At 33.2% G+C, this 20312-nt stretch overlaps 4 protein-coding genes and 2 non-coding genes across 7 annotated transcripts in view; 3 read left to right on the forward strand and 3 right to left on the reverse strand.

Moving 5' to 3' along the window:
- LOC123701008 (dystrophin-like) overlaps positions 1–5209 on the forward strand; it is a 335833-nt gene extending 330624 nt beyond the window's left edge. The window contains exons 25-28 of the mRNA XM_045648414.1: positions 170–296; positions 641–769; positions 1193–1316; positions 3069–5209. Coding sequence (XP_045504370.1) covers positions 170–296; positions 641–769; positions 1193–1316; positions 3069–3175 — 487 coding nt within the window. The 3' untranslated portion in view covers positions 3176–5209. The remainder of the gene's footprint in view (positions 1–169; positions 297–640; positions 770–1192; positions 1317–3068) is intronic.
- Positions 5210–8550: 3341 nt separating this feature from the next.
- Positions 8551–9596, reverse strand: LOC123700948 (cyclin-dependent kinases regulatory subunit-like). The gene is made up of 2 exons (XM_045648330.1): positions 9409–9596; positions 8551–8954 (listed from the first exon to the last, which is right to left on the reverse strand). Exons 1-2 carry the CDS (start codon positions 9465–9467, stop codon positions 8732–8734), a joined length of 282 nt encoding a protein of 93 aa, XP_045504286.1. The 5' UTR covers positions 9468–9596; the 3' UTR covers positions 8551–8731.
- Positions 9597–10911: 1315 nt separating this feature from the next.
- Positions 10912–11073, reverse strand: LOC123701110. The gene has a single exon (XR_006752684.1). It is a non-coding gene; the product is annotated as a U1 spliceosomal RNA (small nuclear RNA).
- Positions 11074–11759: 686 nt separating this feature from the next.
- On the forward strand, positions 11760–17820 carry LOC123700942. Its single transcript, XM_045648323.1, has 6 exons — positions 11760–11887; positions 12813–13296; positions 14414–14682; positions 15009–15208; positions 15549–15660; positions 17347–17820. Exons 1-6 carry the CDS (start codon positions 11810–11812, stop codon positions 17461–17463), a joined length of 1260 nt encoding a protein of 419 aa, XP_045504279.1. The 5' UTR covers positions 11760–11809; the 3' UTR covers positions 17464–17820.
- On the forward strand, positions 12414–12576 carry LOC123701109. The gene has a single exon (XR_006752683.1). It is a non-coding gene; the product is annotated as a U1 spliceosomal RNA (small nuclear RNA).
- Positions 17760–20312, reverse strand: part of LOC123700941 (inverted formin-2) — a 90899-nt gene continuing 88346 nt past the window's right edge. For both annotated transcript variants that reach the window (XM_045648322.1, XM_045648321.1), the window contains one exon: positions 17760–20214. In XM_045648322.1, coding sequence (XP_045504278.1) covers positions 18869–20214 — 1346 coding nt within the window. In that variant the 3' untranslated portion in view covers positions 17760–18868. The remainder of the gene's footprint in view (positions 20215–20312) is intronic.

The following is a 20312-nucleotide window of genomic DNA, read 5'->3' on the forward strand; positions in this document are numbered from 1 at the left end:
ATAGAACAATTAAATTAATGCATTCACTGTCAAACACATTTTAACAGGTTAAAGACACGACAGTATTTTTTAACCATACCACTTTAAACTTATATGACCACAAAACGTCGAAATCGAACTAAAAACATTTGTCTAAAATAAATTCTAATTCAACACCATACATTTCCAGGGAGCTAGAGGAAGAAAACGCAAGTCTGCAAGCTGAGTACGAGCGGCTGAAGGCCAAGCAGACGCCGGGCTCCACGCCTGAGGAGCAGCTCAACGTCAACGAGAATAGGAATGCACCTGTCGATCAGGTAATAAATATACATTTATGTGTACCTATAGAATTATCTATATCAAAATCAACAACGCTAACAATTAAAAAATGATTTAAGCTCGAATAAACTATCAGAAGACAGAACCATTTAACTTGACTCGAACACATCTTAAATTGTAATTGATACCAATATGAAAATTTAACTTCTCTATGCATAACTTCAGGTTGACCGTTTGATTGTACCAAACTACCATCACAATTGATTGTAATAAACTACCACCATTCCTGTACCTCCCATTTTTATCAATAATCGTTCAAAATTTATTTCACTTTTAATAAAAACTTAATCCTTATTTACACATAAATTAAATCTACCTCCAGGACATGATGGCGGAAGCTCGTCTCCTCCGTCAACACAAAGGAAGACTGGAGGCCCGAATGCAGATCCTTGAGGAACACAATAGACAACTTGAAGCGCAACTGCAAAGACTTAGACGCTTGCTTGACGAGGTACTGTGTAGAACGCTTGATGTAAATTTATTTTATATTTAATTGAATATCGTTCTATGTAGAATGAATATTGGTTTTTGATTATTTATATAGTAGTTTAAACGATAAATTGTTTACACGGTTATGATACTATGTGCTAATAAAGACATTAAATTCACTAATATTTTCCATTGATTTCTAAATTAGGAAACCATTCTTTCATTTCGATAATTGTTGTTTTTTTTTTCGTTAAATGATTCATCTGTCATTTTTTAATGTTACAGACATATACATATATATTAATCTTAAGATATTTTTTAAATTAATTACTATACTTACTTTGGTAACTAATAATAGTTGTCGCTACAATTAGTATCAGTATAAGGTGTGAATATATTATACATTTTTATTTCATCATTTTAATGTTTTTTTACCAAATTGCAGCCAACGCAAGGCTCGCCGGCGGGTCGCACGGGCACACTGCAGACGCGCTCGGTGACCGCATCACAGCTGGCCACGGACTCGCCCGCCAAAATGCACAATGGACTTTACCATGATGGACATGCTAGTATGTATTTATTTGGTTAATTTTAATTAATGTTAACCAGGGTATTATAACGGAAATTTTGTTATATAATATACACTTATTACACAGAATATATTATTAAGTACTATTTATAATAATTATATAATATATTTATAATTGATTTTATTATAATGACGTTGTGTAAAAATATTGACACATTTGTAGATAGGGTCGTTGTTAAAATCGTTAGTGAAATAATTTTAATTTTAGTATTCTGTCTTAAGTATTTCTCAGATTTATTTATTAAAGTGTCTTTTTGGATTTGTCATTAGCACAAAGAAATGTTCACATATCGACACTAACAATAGACAATAATTGTCTAATTGAAACTAATTATTAGTTATTGTCACCGTCATAAAAACACCCTATTGTCTGTCAAGAACTGACATATGCCACTGGCACAAAACAAATCCCCTCAAAAAAAAAAGCAAACTAGTTCATACCGAAAAAAACCAAATAATGAGTAACGTGTGTGTGTGTGTGTGTGCGCGGCAGACGGGGCGCGCGGGCGCGAGCGCGACGCGCTGGAGCGGCCCCCGCCGCCGCCGCACGCGCTGCACTCGCTCATGCACTGCGCAGGTGCGCCATCCCCACAGACATACAGACAGACAGACGTGTGTGCTGCTCGAATGTTCCATACTGACATACAGACGGGTGTGCTGCTCGAATGTTCCCTGTTTTTTTTTGACATTGTTAATAGTCCGGGAACCAGGTGCAAATTTGGTTAATTATTTCCTCTCGAGAGATAATTCGTCAAACGCATCAGAGTATAGTATTACAAAGCCGAGCTACCTGAAATACAAATTAACAAATAATCCCTTAACTAATTCAAAGTTCATTTTTTTTTCTTAACTTATTCAATTGTTTTTAATTTATTTTTAGCGATCGTTCATTGTCTCCCGTTTAAATAATAGCACATTGATAGTAATATCCATCATTAAACTTGTTTAAAAATCAATTAGCAAAATGTTCTTTAACCAATTTCTACACTATTCATGAGACCATTTCATTAAATTCGTTAAACGTGTAAAACACGCTTTATATTCAAAGTTTATTATTGAACTATTTCTCATGAAAAATCCAAATGTCCATTATAACGTATATTATATATAACATATAGTATATTTTTATCCTTTATTCCTTATTTAATTCCGAACTTCGAGCAGCAATCGACACTTGTTGATAGATAGTTTTTGTTGTTGTTGTGGTTTTTTTTGGTTTTCGCTTCCTCCTAGCTTAGATTGGAGTCGTTTATTTGCAGTTTTATAGATTTCACAATTATTAGTGTAGTTATTGTGTTTGCATGGAGCACGACATGTTGTTTTTATTTACGTCGTAATAAAATATTAACAGAGTTTTTATGTTCATGCTCTCAAACACAGGACGCATACCTTGAGGTAATATTATTAATAGACACTACACTACATTTTAAAACATTCATATTTTTTTGTTAATACATCTTCATACATAATCCAATAAAACATATTTGAATAATAAGCTGATCGTTTTGTTTACTATTTTAAATCATATAAATTATTCATCTTTATTTTCATCATTTATAATAATAGAATCACATTGATTAAATCATTATTTAACTGAGTTACTCTAGAATTTCATCCGTTATCTATTCTGTAAAAACTACTTACAGAATCGTCATACTACATAGCAAATTTTTTTTAAATTTCAATAATTCAAATAAAAAAATAAATATTAATCTATAAATATTATTTACAGATGATCTTGGTAAAGCGGTAGAAGAACTAGTGTCAGTGATGACGGAAGATCAGCAAAACGCACCCCCACAATACACCAACGGGAAACCTGAAGAAAACCATAAATAAACTAATATATTCTATGGTTAATAAATAAGACCATCGACAACGCGCTATGGTGCTCGCTAATGTTGCCAATTAGCACGGTTTCCCTTGTACAGCTCTGGCAGCACTGTTGCAACTTGGACCAAAGACAGTTCCACTTTTTTATATCAATCAACACAATAATATTTTATATTCACAGTTCCTACTAATTTTCGACTCATCACTAACAATGCCTGCACACTGAACCTTTACTGTGCGAAACAAATAAAAATAGGAAAGACGTGTTTATCAATTTCGTGATAAATGTGATTTGAAAAATCATTTTTGCATGTCAAAACGGATTACTTTATTTTTCCTGACATAAACAAAATTAAATACAAACGTTATTACTCTACTTAGATTATTAACGTCAATGTCAACGTCAACGACGTCACAAGATGGCGCCGAGTCGATCCTATTCTTATTTGAATCGTCGTTATACAAAAGCTAATCTCACAACATTCCACAACCGAACCGAGCTTTCCACCGCTTTGGGCATTTGATCCTTACGGGATCGGTCGCAGGTCGATCAGGCGCTTCCTGATTATTTGGCGATAGCGAGGGTTCGTACAAACGATTATCGTATGCAACGCTTATTGTATTAATAAGGGCATCCCGTTGTTGCAGTACGTGTCGTGATTGAGTCATTTTCCTCTTTACCTTTTTATTTCACAAAAAACTTATGCCTCGTGCCAACAGCGCTGCCAGAGCGAGCGTAAACAACGAAAAAGACATTTGTACGGAGCATTTATACATTTAAAATTGTACCAAATTTTTCATAACTTGTTAAAAATATTATCGTTTAAGTACATATCTAGTAGTACAATCTTCATTGTATAATCATATCACTTCTTGTAAATTGTCATATCATTTTTGCTGTGTAAACACCGGCGCGTATTGTGTAATCGTGTGACACGTGAAACGGAACGCATTCGACATCGATGTCGGCGCGAAACTTCGCGTCGCCGTCGACAGAGAGCTAAGCTTTAATATAATCACAATTTTAGCTTTAAATAACCAGTTTTGAGACATTTTGACGCGGACCGGTAGAAACCGGTCGAGGGCCTAACGCATCGGAAGCGAATCGTTATAGTTACACCGTTTTCTGCGTATATTATGCCACCGGTCACCGGAGTGCGGCCGTAGTTAATGAATTCGTTAAAGTTTTCGCAGTAGTTATAGATGTAGCCAAATGAATATGGAGCATGTTAAGCGCATATTATTGTGTACGTTATCATATATCGGAAATATGTATTTAGATGATGAAATATGAATAATCCAGCTTGTAATTAGAGGATTGGTTTGTCCCGTAGTGCCGCGTGACGTCACGCGCCCTTCCTAGCGCCGCTCGCCCTTGTGTCTCCGGACCTTTTATATCGTGTGTCTATATTTAAGATGACGCCTACCTTTTTAGATAAGATTATATTGGAGAGATGACTTTTATACGAATGTTAAGTGACTGTTAAAACTAATTTTACAATAAGGACTTCCGATTTTACCATATCACGATTGTTGTTTTGAATTTTTCGTATTTGTGTAATGGCAGGAACGAAATGGCTTCTGTTACGGATTGTAAATTCTTTTATAATTAATCAGAATGTATCGTGGCGTTTACAATATTGTACCCTTTGTATCGCCGCCGTTTCTCTGACGCCATTACCGTTTGTTTATCGATGCCGAGTTTTGGCAGCTCTTTGTTTCGACTGGCAACTATGAAATTTCCGTTCCATTTTACGAAAGTTTAGTGATTTAATTTGGCTAATATAGATTTTAAGAGAACGAAAAGCACAATTTATTATTACTTAACAAACGAAAAATATTAAATCTACACTAATATATTGTTAATAATTTTATTATATTTGTTTAACATAAAGGACGATTAGTGTCCCCTTTCGTTATGAGAAAATTTAACTCTTTGGCAATTATATAAAGTACTACTACTTTCGCATTTATTTGTATATTTTACTGTGTTTATAATGTTTTAGATGTTAAATCCAAATAAACATTCTGCATAGTGAATACTGTCTTTTTATTTTCACCCAAACCTACTCATTTAAATCAGAAAAACTTTATTTGATTATAGCACCAAGAGCATCTGTCTAGATAATATTACATATTTTAAAAAGATTAAATTAATCGTTACACCACTAAATTAATAACTCAAACAAGAACGGCTGAACAGATTTTAGTAGTACTATGCTTGTGTCCGTTTGATTAGGGTATTTTTTGTAAATGTTTTTATATTGCAAACTAAATAAGCAGAGCGGGGCAAGCAATTACTACAATACAATATAGACAGTACTTACAATATAGACAGTACTCTAAAACGAAGGACAACGCCACCTGTCGGTGTTAATAACTACATACCTAACAATTCGTGTTTTTCAACAAGATTATATTTTGTGTATGTTCGTAGTTACATGGATTTATTGTACGTGTGACTTTCTACAGCAAAACATATTTAAAAAAATAACAAATTATGATAAATAAAAGAAAAAATACCGTAGCCTCCAAAACATACAATTCGTGACGATTCTATTAATTTTTATAAAAAGTTACCTGCTGACTGTCTGTGCGTCTGCTCGCAAAAAACTCAAAAAGCCTTGCTTGCTTGGACATAATTATTATAAAGCGCGTCACACACGGTGAACCGTGAAGATACTATAATATTTTATGTTAAGATTCTCTAATATAAAACGTTATAATTATAAGTAGTATCTTAAGGTATCCGGTAGGTATCAGCGTTCTGACCATCATTTTTCTTTTTGTCATTGCGTACCCCTGTAGAACCGCCATCCTGTTACAAATGACCCGAAATTTTGTGGGTCATTTGTAACAGGATGGCTGGATTGGATAAAATATTATAGTATCTTCACCGTGTGTGACGCGCTTAATACTATGTACAACCCTCCCTCCGTCGTTGCCTTGCTATTTTTACCATGTTCAAACTTTTTATTCCAACCCACGTAGGAACCATGGGAAGATGCAATAATTATGATGCGTCTTGATGCATTTTTAAACACAAACATTTTTTTATAAATTCTAATAGATGGCGCTGTTATTGTTTGCATGTTATGCGTTTTATCACGCGGCTGTGGCCTGTGGGGCAAAACGCAATGCAATTTTTATATTAATTTTCCTACGTAAAAGCAATATAAGTTATCGTTATCAGCAGAAACCAGTATCTTTATATTCTATGAATTAACCCTTGTTCGTTATTGCAAGGAGTCCTTAATTTTCATATCTGGTTTCTCGTCTAGTGGAAATTTAGGCCACAATTAAGATAATATAAAAATCGAAATATTAAAAAATAGGCAATAAATCCATATCCGCTTCATTGATAATATCATTTTTTTTAAATTCAATAGATGTAAGCTTCGTAAGCGGTAAGGTAAATTAAGATCGCTCGGCAAAAGCAATTTTGCTAATTTTTTGTTGAATGATCGAACAAAACATGCATTACTCTGTATTGATCCTACTTCATAATTAATTAATATCTATATAGGTGAAACTCATTAAGATAAGGGATAAATGGATAAATGAATAAATAAAAAAGAAAAAGTATTTTTAGTTATTGGTTTATTGATAAAGCTTTACAATACAAAATTCTTTGGGTATCAATATCTTGTTTTGAAAAACTTAATAGACTACCTACGTTGAACATTTAACTTGTAAATAAAATATACAATATTAATTCACAACTTATTAAATATTATTTTCAGTAGCTAGTACATAAATCACAAGTTGCATGCAGCTTAATCAAGGCACTAGGCATTTTGTTGTATTACATTGATTTAACAATATGATCACATCTACCAAAGTACATACATAGTGATAAGAGAAAAGTTATTATGGCATTACCGAGTATAGAATATAAAAATGAATACCTATCATATTATACAATAAAAGTAAATGCAAAATTCAATTACAATTTATCAAAGAATATAAAACACAGGAGGAAATATTATAATAATGCCGTTTTTTTAGGCCAAATGTGTACTGTAATAAAAATTATTCTGCAATACTTAGATAAAAAAATGTTTTGAATTGAGAAAAATTCTAAAAATTCAAAAATTGTTTTTAGGAATGTCATAAAAACAGAACTAAATTAATGTGTAGGTAATAAAATATAAGAAATCAGTAACACTCTCTTGTGTTTTATATTCCATGAATCTCTAATAACCATCAATAAAAATAAACAATTTGTACTAGTACAAAGCCAAAATCAATCATTTTCATTTAGATAATGTCCATATTTACTATTATATATACAATATATCTAGAAGCCTAATAACATAATAATTTTTGACAAATAAAAATTATAATGATGTTATATTTATGTACAAATAGTACTAAATTCTTTTTCACTAAATTAAATTAATATATTATGTCAGTGCATTTAGACCAAACAAACATAAGAGGAGCTAGAGCAAGAGAATTCTTTCGTGATCTTTTAGTGTAAACGAAAACGCGTATTCAGTGTTCTTCAGTATTAGAACATTGCTTAGACTTTTGTCTTTTCGAATGCTCTAAGAACAACGAAATAATGCTCTACACCTGTTTACACTAAAAGAATTTGACATAGCAGGGTTAGAATGAGAATTTGCTCATTTAATCTAAATGCCCCGTCAGACACCAATAGCATATTAGAATATTAAATGCCACATTTTAATAGAGATTTTTAAGACTCTGTTTCAGTAATATCACCTGTGAATGTGAATATTACTGAAACAGAGTCCTGTTATATTTCAGTTTGAAACTACTCAACATTAAGAATAAAAATAATATACATAGATAGTAACTGCTTACTGTTTGTACATTATTAAAATGATTACAATTATTAAAAATTAATTTACATTTGTTAAAAATTCACCAATTTAGCTTGATTAAAATTTGAATCATAACAGTTATCTTCTAAAATAACAGCAATTAAGTATACAGTAGGCTTGTTAACTTTCTTTGCAATACATTTAGTATAATATACATCTATCTAAAGTAACTTGTTATACAAAACATTATAAATATTTTCATTGCTCCAACGCAGAAACATAACAATGAATATTTTAACATACAACTAACCAGTCATTTTTCTTAGTATTTCAGTAAGTTAATTAATTATAATTTCGATTAATAAATCCAATAGTTTATGAAACAAGACAACATCTGTTGCTTTTTCACTAAAATATTATCTTAATGGCTCAAAAGGCCATAGGCTGAAGTCACATGTTGAAGTCATGTTGTTTAAAGTTTAAACATTGTCTTTTTTCCTTGAGGAACTTCCCAGTAGCTTCTTGTCAATGATTTTCTTCACAAATATGTACAAATATGTACTTGATTATACATTATACATTGTTATATTATACATTGTTTTGTAACCCAAATTTTGACTTATTGGTCTATTCATTTAGTTAAAGAACAACATATTTTTACTGTACAAAACTTTGAATTTACAACTTAGATTAAGCAGTATGACCACAATCATAACAAACAACTTTTAAAGAATGCAATATGACTGGACAATAAATAATAAATTATTTCTAATCATACTCGTACTGTGGAACTAGTATTAGAATCTAAGCCGTTGACTGGAGCAGGTATATCACTTCTGGGTCTCCTAAAGAGTAGGACGTGAGGTTCAGGGTTGTGCACCATGAAGTGGAGCCAGCCAGGGCTCTGCTGGACACCGAGATTCCGCCATTCTGTCTCCGTCATGAGGTGGGATTTGGGAACTAGGCGGGCGATGTCTGGAGGCAGAATTACATGCCTGGAACACAAATATTAAAAATGTAATTAGAAATTTTATTGGCTAGGTTAAAAATTTAGTTTTTGAGTTGAGACCACTAAGGATATTAATTTTTTCAGCTATTGTGCCCCTATGTTCTAACGAGTAGGTACAGTTAATTAAGGAAGGAGTTAAGAAATGTTTTAAACATCTTAGATGAACTTCAATATTGCATGGATTAATTACATAACTAAATGTATGCGTGAAAACCTCATCAAATAGGTGCAAATAGATATTACAATAATTGTAACATATGTTGTAATGAGTATTTCACGCTTTTAATATGCCATAAGATTTAAAGAATTCGAGAAAATGTTTCCTATAGTTGAGGGTTGCGATATAGCCTAATCGGAAACCCATACTTATGTAATCATTAATTACATTAACTTATAATCACATATAACGTATTTTAATTGAATAAACTCATTTTTCTTACCTATATTCATAGATGTCATCGCTGTACCTTTCTGAATATTGTATTTGATCCACAGGCATTTTGAATGAATTCTATTAAAATTTACTATGAATGTTCACTTATGAAATACGTTATTATCTCAATATTTACTCAACGTTAAGAAATAAAAGCACAAATCAAGAAATACAAGCAAGAACGGCGAAAAATCGAAGTCGACAGAAGGACAGAATCAAAAATTAAATCATGATTAAATCCAACTGTCAGAAATCAAAATTAAAATGTCAAATGTCAACCGCCAAATTTTCGTTCGTAAACCAAATTTTATTTCGATCAAGAATATTCAGCCTAGTTAATATATATACATATAAATTTATCTTGTACATTATTTTTTTAATTTAAGATGTATTTAATAAGTATTTCTTTCAATATCACGATAAAATTTGTGATACTTATACATTTTCATTCCCAATTCAAACTAATTTGCGTCCAAACTGGTACAAACCATCTTTAATAATTGTATTTGGATACTAATTGAAACAATAATTTAAAAATGAATTAATTTTCATAGTTACATAAATATCACTAAGCAGTAAGCATGTTAAAATCAGATCGGATTTAATTTTTAGATTATAGTATTCCAATTTTAAATGTTATCTTATAAGATTATTGTATTTTTTATATAATTTCATCATTAATAAAAAAAAACGCAGAAGTTGCTCATTTAACCACGTTACCTATGTACCTAATAAATAAGTAACAATATATGACAATCTACGACGAAGAATTACTTTTAATAATTACACTTACTCTACATAATTAACAATTATTAGCGTCGAATTCGAATTTACACTGAATTTGTATTCAAAATTACTACGAATCTTCAAAAAACTAACAAACATGATAAAAATATTAAAAGATATGCTGTGCATTGTTGTACTTCTTATTTATACAGTGTTACATAAGCGCATATATTTACCCATGCATCGCAACTATACACCCGACTCATTATCCAATATACGGACCCCACTGCCTGTTGCAATTCAATAATATAATATATAACCCCATGTTTAGAGTAGCCATGATTCGGTTACTTCTCATGGACTATTGGGATTTGGGTCTATAAAAGCATTCCAAATTTTTTTATTGTTGATAGAATTATGTACTTAACTTGATGAACAATTTAATCAATCTTTACTTAATCACCTATTTAATTTATTTTATATTATAATATTATGTCAATAGATACACATATTTTATTGAAATATGTTTTAAGAGTGACATAATATTTAACATTTATTACAAAGTTTGAATTATGATGTTGATTTAATCACAGGAAAATGCAACATGCATTTATTTTAGTAGGTATTACCTAGTATATTATTATTAGTCTGTGGTATTACATTAGGTTAAGAATTATCGTATTTTAATCTTAATAATTAATCACTGTATCAATAATGAGTCAATTTACTGTACATTACTTAGTACTTACTACTTGACGACAAAGTCTTATTATTCAGTTATATGGGGGGACGGCGCGTACGCAGTCCCCACTACCAAAAATTACGCGTCCGAGTTATCCACATTAGGGATAATCGCAGAGGTCAACCCCGCCGCAGTGCAATGGCGGGGCCTCGCTCTGGGGGAACCGCCTTCCTGATCACGGTGTCCCCTACGCCAGGTAAGTATGCTTTCGGCAGCGCTCCAGGGGGTTGTCATTCTTTGGGAAAAAATTTCTATAGCGCGAACTACAAACCCTATTTACACTCTTAGTGACATCTATTTTTTGCAAAAGAATTAATTTGTGCACGCCATCTATATTGTATACAACGATATCTATCGATCGTTCCGTCGATCAACTGGAGCTTAAAACGTAGAATGAAGGAATCTATACAAGGGAAACAAAATTTGAAAAAATGGTCAACACCACGTCAACACTGTCTCGTTTGTATTAATAATACGGTTGATTGTCGTTGTTTATGAAACTACGAATTATTTACATAAATATATCATGGTCTAAGATCCCGCGCTGACAGACCTTAGTTAAATAATAAAAGCTGTTTATAAGTCCCCTGCCCAGTGCCCTCTATGCCAGGTAACAACAATCCTGGGCTAAAAACTTCGAACGCGTAGGACTATGTAATAAACGAAATACTTTAAAACTAACTATGATACTTAAGATTCGATTTAAAATAAATTCAACAATGTTGATTTGTACATACAAAAACTATACAAAACATCTTTAAACGAGTAAAAATACAAGAAAAAAATAATAATTAAATAAAATTCCCACAAAAAATCACTACATTAAAAAGCGTAGATTCCCTACTCCCCTATCACTGCCGAACAATGATTATATCAGTAAAAATCATTACAATCAGAGCCGATTCCCTAGGCAGTAGTCGATGTCCTAGAAACAGCCGATATGTCAACGATCACACTACCATTCCTACAGGATTTACTGAAAGCAGAGTACCCTGATGTCTCTATTGAAGAGTATGAAGTAAGTAAAATTTATTATTCAATAAATTATAATATTTCATACTGTATATATAATAACTTTATAGTTTTCCGTTCATGTGTAATATTTATTCTGACTTTTTATTAATTAATTTAATATCATCTACATCATTGTTGTATCAGTGTAATTATAAATAATTTTCTTTGAAAATATGATTTTTAAGCAAAATTTATCGTGATTTTTTTCGTTTTGCATTTTGAATAAAATAATTATTGAAGATGTGATCTTATTTTTTGTTTATTATTTTAAATTATTTAAAACATATATTTTTTATCGTTTTCGACTGAGCCATATTTGAATGAACGAATGAATAATTATATAATAATTATTGAAACAAACTAGAGTGCGATCCATGAATTAAATTTAACTACTTATTATAATAAAACGGTCTAACCCATTTTAGTTTTGCAAAAAATAGATGTCGTTATGAGTGTAAATAGGGTGTATAGTTCGCGCTATAGAAATTTTTTCCCAAAGAATGACAACCCCCTGGAGCGCTGTCGAAAGCATACTTACCTGGCGTAGGGGACACCGTGATCAGGAAGGCGGTTCCCCCAGAGCGAGGCCCCGCCATTGCACTGCGGCGGGGTTGACCTCTGCGATTATCCCTAATGTGGATAACTCGGACGCGTAATTTTTGGTAGTGGGGACTGCGTACGCGCCGTCCCCATAAATAAATAGTTAATATTTCTAGGAATATGAGACTTGTATTAGTAAACTGATCAATTCAATCAATTCATTAGTTTTTTACACGCTTAGCTAATATTGTCTACTTAAGTACTTGATACGCTGATTTTCATTCATAAGTTATCGTAACTTACAGATAATCTAAACTGCACGTACATCAGGAAGCAACGGGCCTTAAAAATAATTTTCTATATATATATCCCCTAATTTATTTTCCCAGGGAGCCCCCGGATCAAAACGGGGTGACAACTATACTTCAATGGTATATCGGATCACTCTAAAGGGCCACAGAAACCCAGACACCGAAGAAAAACAACCGTGGACCGGCTCCATCATCTACAAATGCCTGCCAGAAAGTATTTTACGTCGAGAAGCGTTCAAAAGCGACGAGCTTTTCTGCAACGAAGTGGCATTTTACAACAAAATATGGCCTTCCCTTTCTGCATTTCAAGATCAATGGAATCTAGCGCATCCGTTCAAAGCTATACCTAAGTGTTTTTTGGCACAGAACGATCTAGTAATCCTAAAAGACCTAAAGGAACTAGGTTTTGTGATGCCGGACAGGAGACAGGGTCTGACGGTAGAACAATGCTATTTTGTTCTGAAGCATTTATCCCATTTCCACGCTTTGTCTCTCGCTATGAAGTGTTACAATCCCGAGGGTTTTTATGAGCTGTTGAACATACAGGATGGGATTTCAGAAGGTGAGATTGATTTAATTAACTATCTGGTGAATGGTGATAAAATATACCAGTTTACATAACGAAGCATTGATTAGTTGTTGTTTTTATGGAGTATTCACTAGTTTTCAAGTAGGCGAATTCTTTTAAAAACCATTAAAATAAAATATATTAATTATAATTTCTATGGATAAATAGCGTGTGCGCTTATCTTACGGATTACAATTTTTCGGAAGTTTGCAAATTCGCGAGTCAGATTAAAAACAAACGGTTTTGCACGCCTCTTAAGCGAAGCGTTGAGGTGGGTACTACTGTCACTTCGCGCAAAACATCTGATTTTTCAAACTTAAAATGTCTTTAGGTATGTATCATACATTGCACTTGTAAGCTAATACATACACACACATATTAAGAAAAAACACTATTTTTAACATTCATGATATTTTTGATGTCATTTTTGTTATTTAAACTAGTTAAAAAACAGTTTAAAAAAGTTCTGTCTTGGACGTCCGTGTGTCTGTATGTGCGGAGGATTTTCTTGTTAACACGATAGCGACCGAAATACTTTACTAATCGAGTCTTTTTTTTTCTCTTACGCTTGAGTATGCTCAGGAATAGAACCCTTTCATTTTTCAGGGTCTGATTCGATGTGGTTTAATTGTTATTAAATAAACAAGAAAAAAAAATATCGACTGTTCTCCATAATTTTAGTATATCTATATATTATATTCTTTATTTTATTTTTATTTTATTTTTATATTTTTAGTGTACTCAAAATTCACCATTATAAACTCGATTCTTTATACTATAAGCCAAGGTTTAAAAAAATAAAGTTGGTAAGTAGTCAGTCCCTTAAACCTGCGCAGTTTCACATCTAGGTGGGGCCACAAGAAAAATAGCTCAATTATAACGGTACCGCTTTCTTTACTTTTCCAAATGTTTTATTTTATTTCTTTTTTATATTTATAGTGTACTCTTTATAAATAATCAATTTTATTGTAAAGGATGAGATTATGAGGCGTGCACTTTTGGATTTTCCAAACTATTTCTAACTCTCGGCGACACGCACCTTTTAACTATTCGCAATATTCATTCTAAACCGCTTAATTTTGATCAACAAAAACCCGTCGATTACTTACAGTATTCTTCCTATCCGAAAACGAAGAATACTACAGAAGCTATTACACCGAAGCCATTCAGAACGCCATAGCCATGGTAGAACAGGAGCTGCAGGACTGCCCTGACAGAGAGAAGTACCTGGCCAGGTTCAAGAGCTTCTGCAGCGAAGACACCTTCTTCCAGACCATGGTTGACATGGTGGCGCCACGAGAACCGCTGGCTGTCATCTGCCATGGCGACTGCTGGACTAATAATTTGCTGTTCCGATATGTTAATGGCGATATTGCTGAAGTAAGTATGGGTTCGGAAAATGACAGGCTCTATCCCATAGTGGAAATAATACTGCTTAAAAATTAAAACACCATGGTAAACCCGCCGATTTTGTTAAAACAAGGTATTTTTTATTACTTATTTTATTCACAACAAGGTATTTTTTATAACTTATATTATGATTTAATTATAAAAGTTGGTTATTTAAGTTTGAAAGATAAATAAAATACGATCTGAAATACCAGACCTAACCGTATCAAAACCGTAACTTAACCGTAAAACCGTAACCGTAAAATACGCATATCGTTCCTTTTGACGAATAACCAACTACCACTACAATTTCACAGATGTACATAGTAGACTTCCAGCTGGCCCGCTACTCGTCCCCCGCCCTGGACCTGGCCTTCCTCCTGTATCTGTGCCTGGACCGTCAGCAGCGGGCAGAGCACATGACGTCACTGCTGGAGTACTACACGGAGGAGCTGCACGCTAGAGTAACGGAGATGAGCGGGGAACATGCCCTGGATAGAGATACGCTTGCGTCTATGTGAGTATTTTTGAATATATTTTAAAGGTACAAGTAAAAACGTTTGTATATGTGATAAAACACGTAGTATGTTAAAAGTGTATAAGTGTGTATCTATGTCGCAGTCGCCGTTGAAAAAAAGTACACTAGGTAAGTACTTTTTTTCAACGTACCTAAACGGATTATAATAAATGTTTATAATTATTACAATCCGCTAACTAGTTAGACGTTGAATGACGCTTATTAATTCAACGTTCGGCCTAGTCATTCAATTAAATCAAAAAGCAAATTCAATCATTTTTTTAGCTACATACTAAACATTGTAGGTAATTATTAACATTTGAACTGTTTAATTTTATAGGATCCAAGAAGAGTTCCGAGAGAGCAGTCGCTTCGGTCTCGGCATTGCGTTGGATATGTATCCCATTATGACTTGCGATAGTGATGAGGCACCCAACTTATATCAAGCCAAGGTAATTTTAAAATTTTAAGGCATTAGGCAACATTATGTTTTAGTGTTTTAAGTGAAGTAGGTACATATTATATCGCACCTTCGGTAGAACAAGGGCATAATTGTCATAAATTGCCAAAATGACTTAAATATGCAGAAATGCTTTAAAAAGGCCCTTTCAACTGGAGGGACAAAGACATTCGTTTAATTCCTACAAAAAACAGCCAGATTGAAATACTGGCGTTGTCATTTTGGCGCTATTTTGTTTCTCTCTTGGCGAGACAAAGTCTCATTGGTTAGTTGTGCCATCGGCGGGGACTGAGCTAGCTGTCACTTGGAGCGCTAACGTCGTTTATGTAAATATGCCCTATAATGTTTTTGATTTCTGGAACGACAAGGCCATATCTGTCACACTTATGCCTAGTTTACGATTTAAAAATTGGGAGGACAAAGTCGTTCAGACAATTGTGCCCTTGTCTGTCCAAGATTTGTTATACTCCATGGTCTTAAAAGTAACATTTTATTCCGATAATTGCTGTAGAGAGCAAAAAAACAAGTTAGTTTTTCAGAAATTTAAACGATAGGACTGCCAATCAAAATACAACAAACATACCCTCACACCCACAAATCTATCCTCAAAAACTTTCGAGTTTACATAATAAATAATAATATTAGTAAGATATTTATTCGTAAATAATTATTTTTCTTTTTCAAATTTGTTTTTGGAATGTATTATTTTGCTGTGAACATATTGCCTATAAAATCGATCATACATAAATTAGGGGACCCAGCATAAAGCCGATGCCGTCCATTCTGGAATGTAAAACGTGCAAAAAAAGCTGGCCCAATATCAATATGCACTCCGGCAGAATACATAAGCCTTATAAAAAATGCCACGAAAAAGGAGGAATTATTTAATGTCAAGGAATTGAATTATGATTCTTTCTTGTTCTGTTATCTTAATATAATATTATTCCAATTTTTAAAGCGATTCCAAAGAATTTTGCTAGGAAACATAATAGTTTCAGATTGTTGAAGATGTGTAATGGCTGATTAGTAAGTTTTGATCTCTATTTTTGTGATAAAGTACTGCGGCTTTCTAAAGTGTTTAAGAAAATAAAACATTTATACAAAAAAACACGTTATTATCATTCCAAAATTATTAACTTAAAGCTTTAGATATGGCCATATTTACAAATTAATTTTCTTGTTGGTGGAACAAGGGCACAAATGTACACCTACTTAAGAAAAAAATATTATTAAAAAAAAACTAGCAGTTTTTAATATTTGTAAACGATACACCTAAAAGAATATAGTATATAGTTTATGTCATACAAAGCAGAACAACCATAAAAAAATTATTATCATAGCTAGACCACATTAAGTACTACAAATATCTTAAAATGGCTCTCCTGTAAAATTGCAAAAACTGTAATTGTGCCCTTGTTCTACCGAAGGTGCGATATGTATCGATTATCAAATTTTGTAATAAATAGGTAGCATTTGTGTAAATAGGTACAATCTGCAAAATCAAATAAGTTTTTAAATAAATTCTATATACCTAACCATAATTCTACTTTTCATCAAAATTATGTGTTGTAAGAAAATCGGCTCTTAATCCAAAATAGAGTTTTTATAGGATTCCTGAATACTTTATTAATTAGGTAATATTTGTCTTTTTCGACCTACTATCCTAATATTTTTCTAGGAGAGTGAAATAACTCCATCTCACGAATGTGTCAAGCCAGTGTGGACTTCAAACGCGGCGTGCAGAAAGAAAATGGCCGACCTTGTTATAGAGCTAGTTGATGAAGGATTGTTATGAAAATAGATGTTAATTGGAATATTATATGCGAATTTATTATCGTAGTTTTAATTTAAGTTTATGTGACTATTTTTATCCAATTTAAAGTTGATTGTGTTTAAAAATTATAGTTTTCATATTGATTCTAAATTCTTTACATGTAAAGTTATTTGCGTGTGTTATGTTTGAATGTCGAATGCATTTGTTGTGATTATCATATAATAGTGTAAAAACACTAATGTTTATTTTTGAGAATGGATGAAACTATTATAATAAAATGATTGAGATTTTAGTATGGTTGAAATGAAACAAAAATAGTCGTATATAAACTTTATTGTATCAAGTTAAAACACATACAATAAATTTGTGTTAATCTTACATTTATTTTATTAGAACCTTTGTAACCTGTGTGATAACATTTACCATTTCAAAGTCATGCTATCTCTTTTCATGCCTATATTTTATACAAGTTAGAGTGAGATGCACAACTGTAATTCTTGCATTTGTCAAAATTATTGCATAAATGTATCACACAGATTCGATTTTTGTGACGTATTTTAAGATATACCTAGTTATCAGATCGTGTGTGTTTGTGCGTATATGGGAAATATAAAAACGTGAATAATAATAGAAAATTTTGAAATTCCGTGGACGGAGGTGTAGAAGCATATGCTGAAGGCACGTTTTATTTTAATTTAAATGGTAATCGATTATTGTAAAAAAATACGTTTTATTTTTATTTATTTTTGTCAATAAATTATTAAATCGACTTCCGCGGAAATGCTGATTAGATTTTGTTGTATAATAAAATATTATTACTGGAAAATTGTATTTTTTAACTAAGAAATAAAAATACCAATATTGCTCTCAATAAAACGTATTTTTCTTTTCCCCCTCCAAAATTATATTTTGGGAATCATTTTTCCAAAATAAATTCACTGGTTTTTCTATGCTATACCCGTACTATAACCGTGGCACAATAATTCATATAAAATATTTTTTGGATTACACATGGAAGAAAGTATGACACAAAATTTAGGAGTCAGTAAAATAAAATATTTTGTCTTTATCGTGAAAGTAAACAGTATTATCGTCTATAAAAAATAAGAAAGACTCCATAATAGACGTCGATACACATTTCCTCATGATTTAATTTAATAATACAAAATATAAACCGTACGGGATCGATTAAAAACAGATCTTAGTTAAACTTAAACTAATATATCAGTCATTGAAACCTTCAGATGATCGTTGAGATTCGTAGCACCATATATCTGAAGCCTCCAATAATAATGGTTAATCTAAAATACTAATAATGCCAAAATGGCGGGTCGATGTCCAACTCAACATATTTTTTATCTGTTCGCCGCGACGAACTTGGAAAAAATATTTGTGTAACACCATAAGTCTTTGTCATTCGAACGCGTTATTTTACGTTTTTAACGTTCGGTTGGGGGGTGGAGCCCCTGATTTTAGATGCCTGGGTTGGTCGCATGAAATTCGATGTTCTATTTGGAGTTTTTACTGGGGGCCTGGATGCGATCGAACTGCCACTAGAAGAAGATCTGGAAGCTGGCATTCGTGATATCGGCTTTGTGATCGGTTTCGGTACTGGTTTAGGAGCTACTGGTGCTCTCTTCACAGTCGCTACTGAAGCAGAACTATTTAAAGAACTCCTGGAGCTCCTTAATGATGCTCTCGATGTAGACCTCTCGACGCGCAGGGAACTGGCTCGGTTCGAAAACGACCGATTCAACGGCGTCCGGGGCGGAATTTTAACATCTTTGGCTGGGATTTTCTTTGGAATGTCCGGCGATTTCTTGGGGATCGGCGATTCGCACTCAAGGTTACAGCCGGAGGACGCGCCCTGTGATGCGCTCTCTGAATTTAAACTCTGCGTTTCTTCAAAACCTTCATCGTTCAGTTCGTGCTCGCTTTTCACTTTTGGTATCCGTGGAGATGTTGTTCGTTCTTCTTTTTTCGTTTCGACTTTAGCGTTCATCGATCTTCTGTACGCGTTTCTCGACCAAACACCGGTTGGACTTTCTGTTGGGGATTTTAACTCCCGTATCGCCTTTTGCACGTCCTCTTGGTTGATTGAAGTTTGCCGCCTCATTCTAGAGTACGGGAGCTTCTCTTTAACCGGCGTTTTGTCTGTGCTTTGGTTTTTTAATCTATCTTGCCACCGTTTCAGCCGGCTTTCCTTTTCATCTTTAACTACTTGTTCGACTGGTTTTGCTACTTCTTTGGGAGTTTCAATTGCGTATGAGGTTTGCACTTCTAGTTTAGAAGGACGTATAACTTGCGTCTCCGCGACTAGTTCGCCAACAACTTCCTTCTTCTCTTCCTCAGGCGAGCTCGCTTCTGTGCTTCGTTTATATCTCCTCGTTCTTCTCGCTGCTGAAAATCTGTCAAATTGTCCATCACCCAATATTTCTTGACACAGATCTTTCATTTCTGTGTTTTTCTCGATTATTTTAGGTGTCTGGAGGCGTCTGCAGGGTTCTTTCTCTTGCGGTGGGTTGAATAGCTTTCTATGGACGGGCGGCGTCTCTATATTGTCCGAGTCGATTTCAATTCTATCATTTTTGTCGAGTTTCGCGTCGGTCACGGTGATGTCTGGTAACTTTCGTTTCTCTTCTTCGGAGATGGAGACTAGCGGTTGGGGAGATTCTATCTGCGGCCGCGATCGTTGCCTTCTGAGCCGTCTCATCTCTTCGTTCTCTTCTGTCTTCCTCCACGGCACTCTGTCTTTCGCTGGGGGTTGCACGTCTGAAAATAACATTAATTTGGTCATTTATAATTATTTTTCTCATATGCGTTGAAAAGTTTACAATGCACATAGGATTTATGTTTATAGCAGTGTCACT

This window comes from Colias croceus, chromosome 20, assembly GCF_905220415.1.
Source record: "Colias croceus chromosome 20, ilColCroc2.1".
NCBI lineage: Eukaryota > Metazoa > Arthropoda > Insecta > Lepidoptera > Pieridae > Colias > Colias croceus.

Excerpts from the sequence above, each read along its gene's own strand:
- LOC123700948 (XM_045648330.1), bottom strand. The coding sequence starts at position 9,467 with ATGCCTGTGGATCAAATACAATATTCAGAAAGGTACAGCGATGACATC. Across the intron at positions 8,955-9,408 it reads GATGACATCTATGAATATAG|GCATGTAATTCTGCCTCCAG; the intron begins GTAAGAAAAATG and ends TTTGTGTTCCAG.
- LOC123700942 (XM_045648323.1), top strand. The coding sequence starts at position 11,810 with ATGTCAACGATCACACTACCATTCCTACAGGATTTACTGAAAGCAGAG. Across the intron at positions 14,683-15,008 it reads TTAATGGCGATATTGCTGAA|ATGTACATAGTAGACTTCCA; the intron begins GTAAGTATGGGT and ends ACAATTTCACAG. Across the intron at positions 15,209-15,548 it reads AGAGATACGCTTGCGTCTAT|GATCCAAGAAGAGTTCCGAG; the intron begins GTGAGTATTTTT and ends TTAATTTTATAG.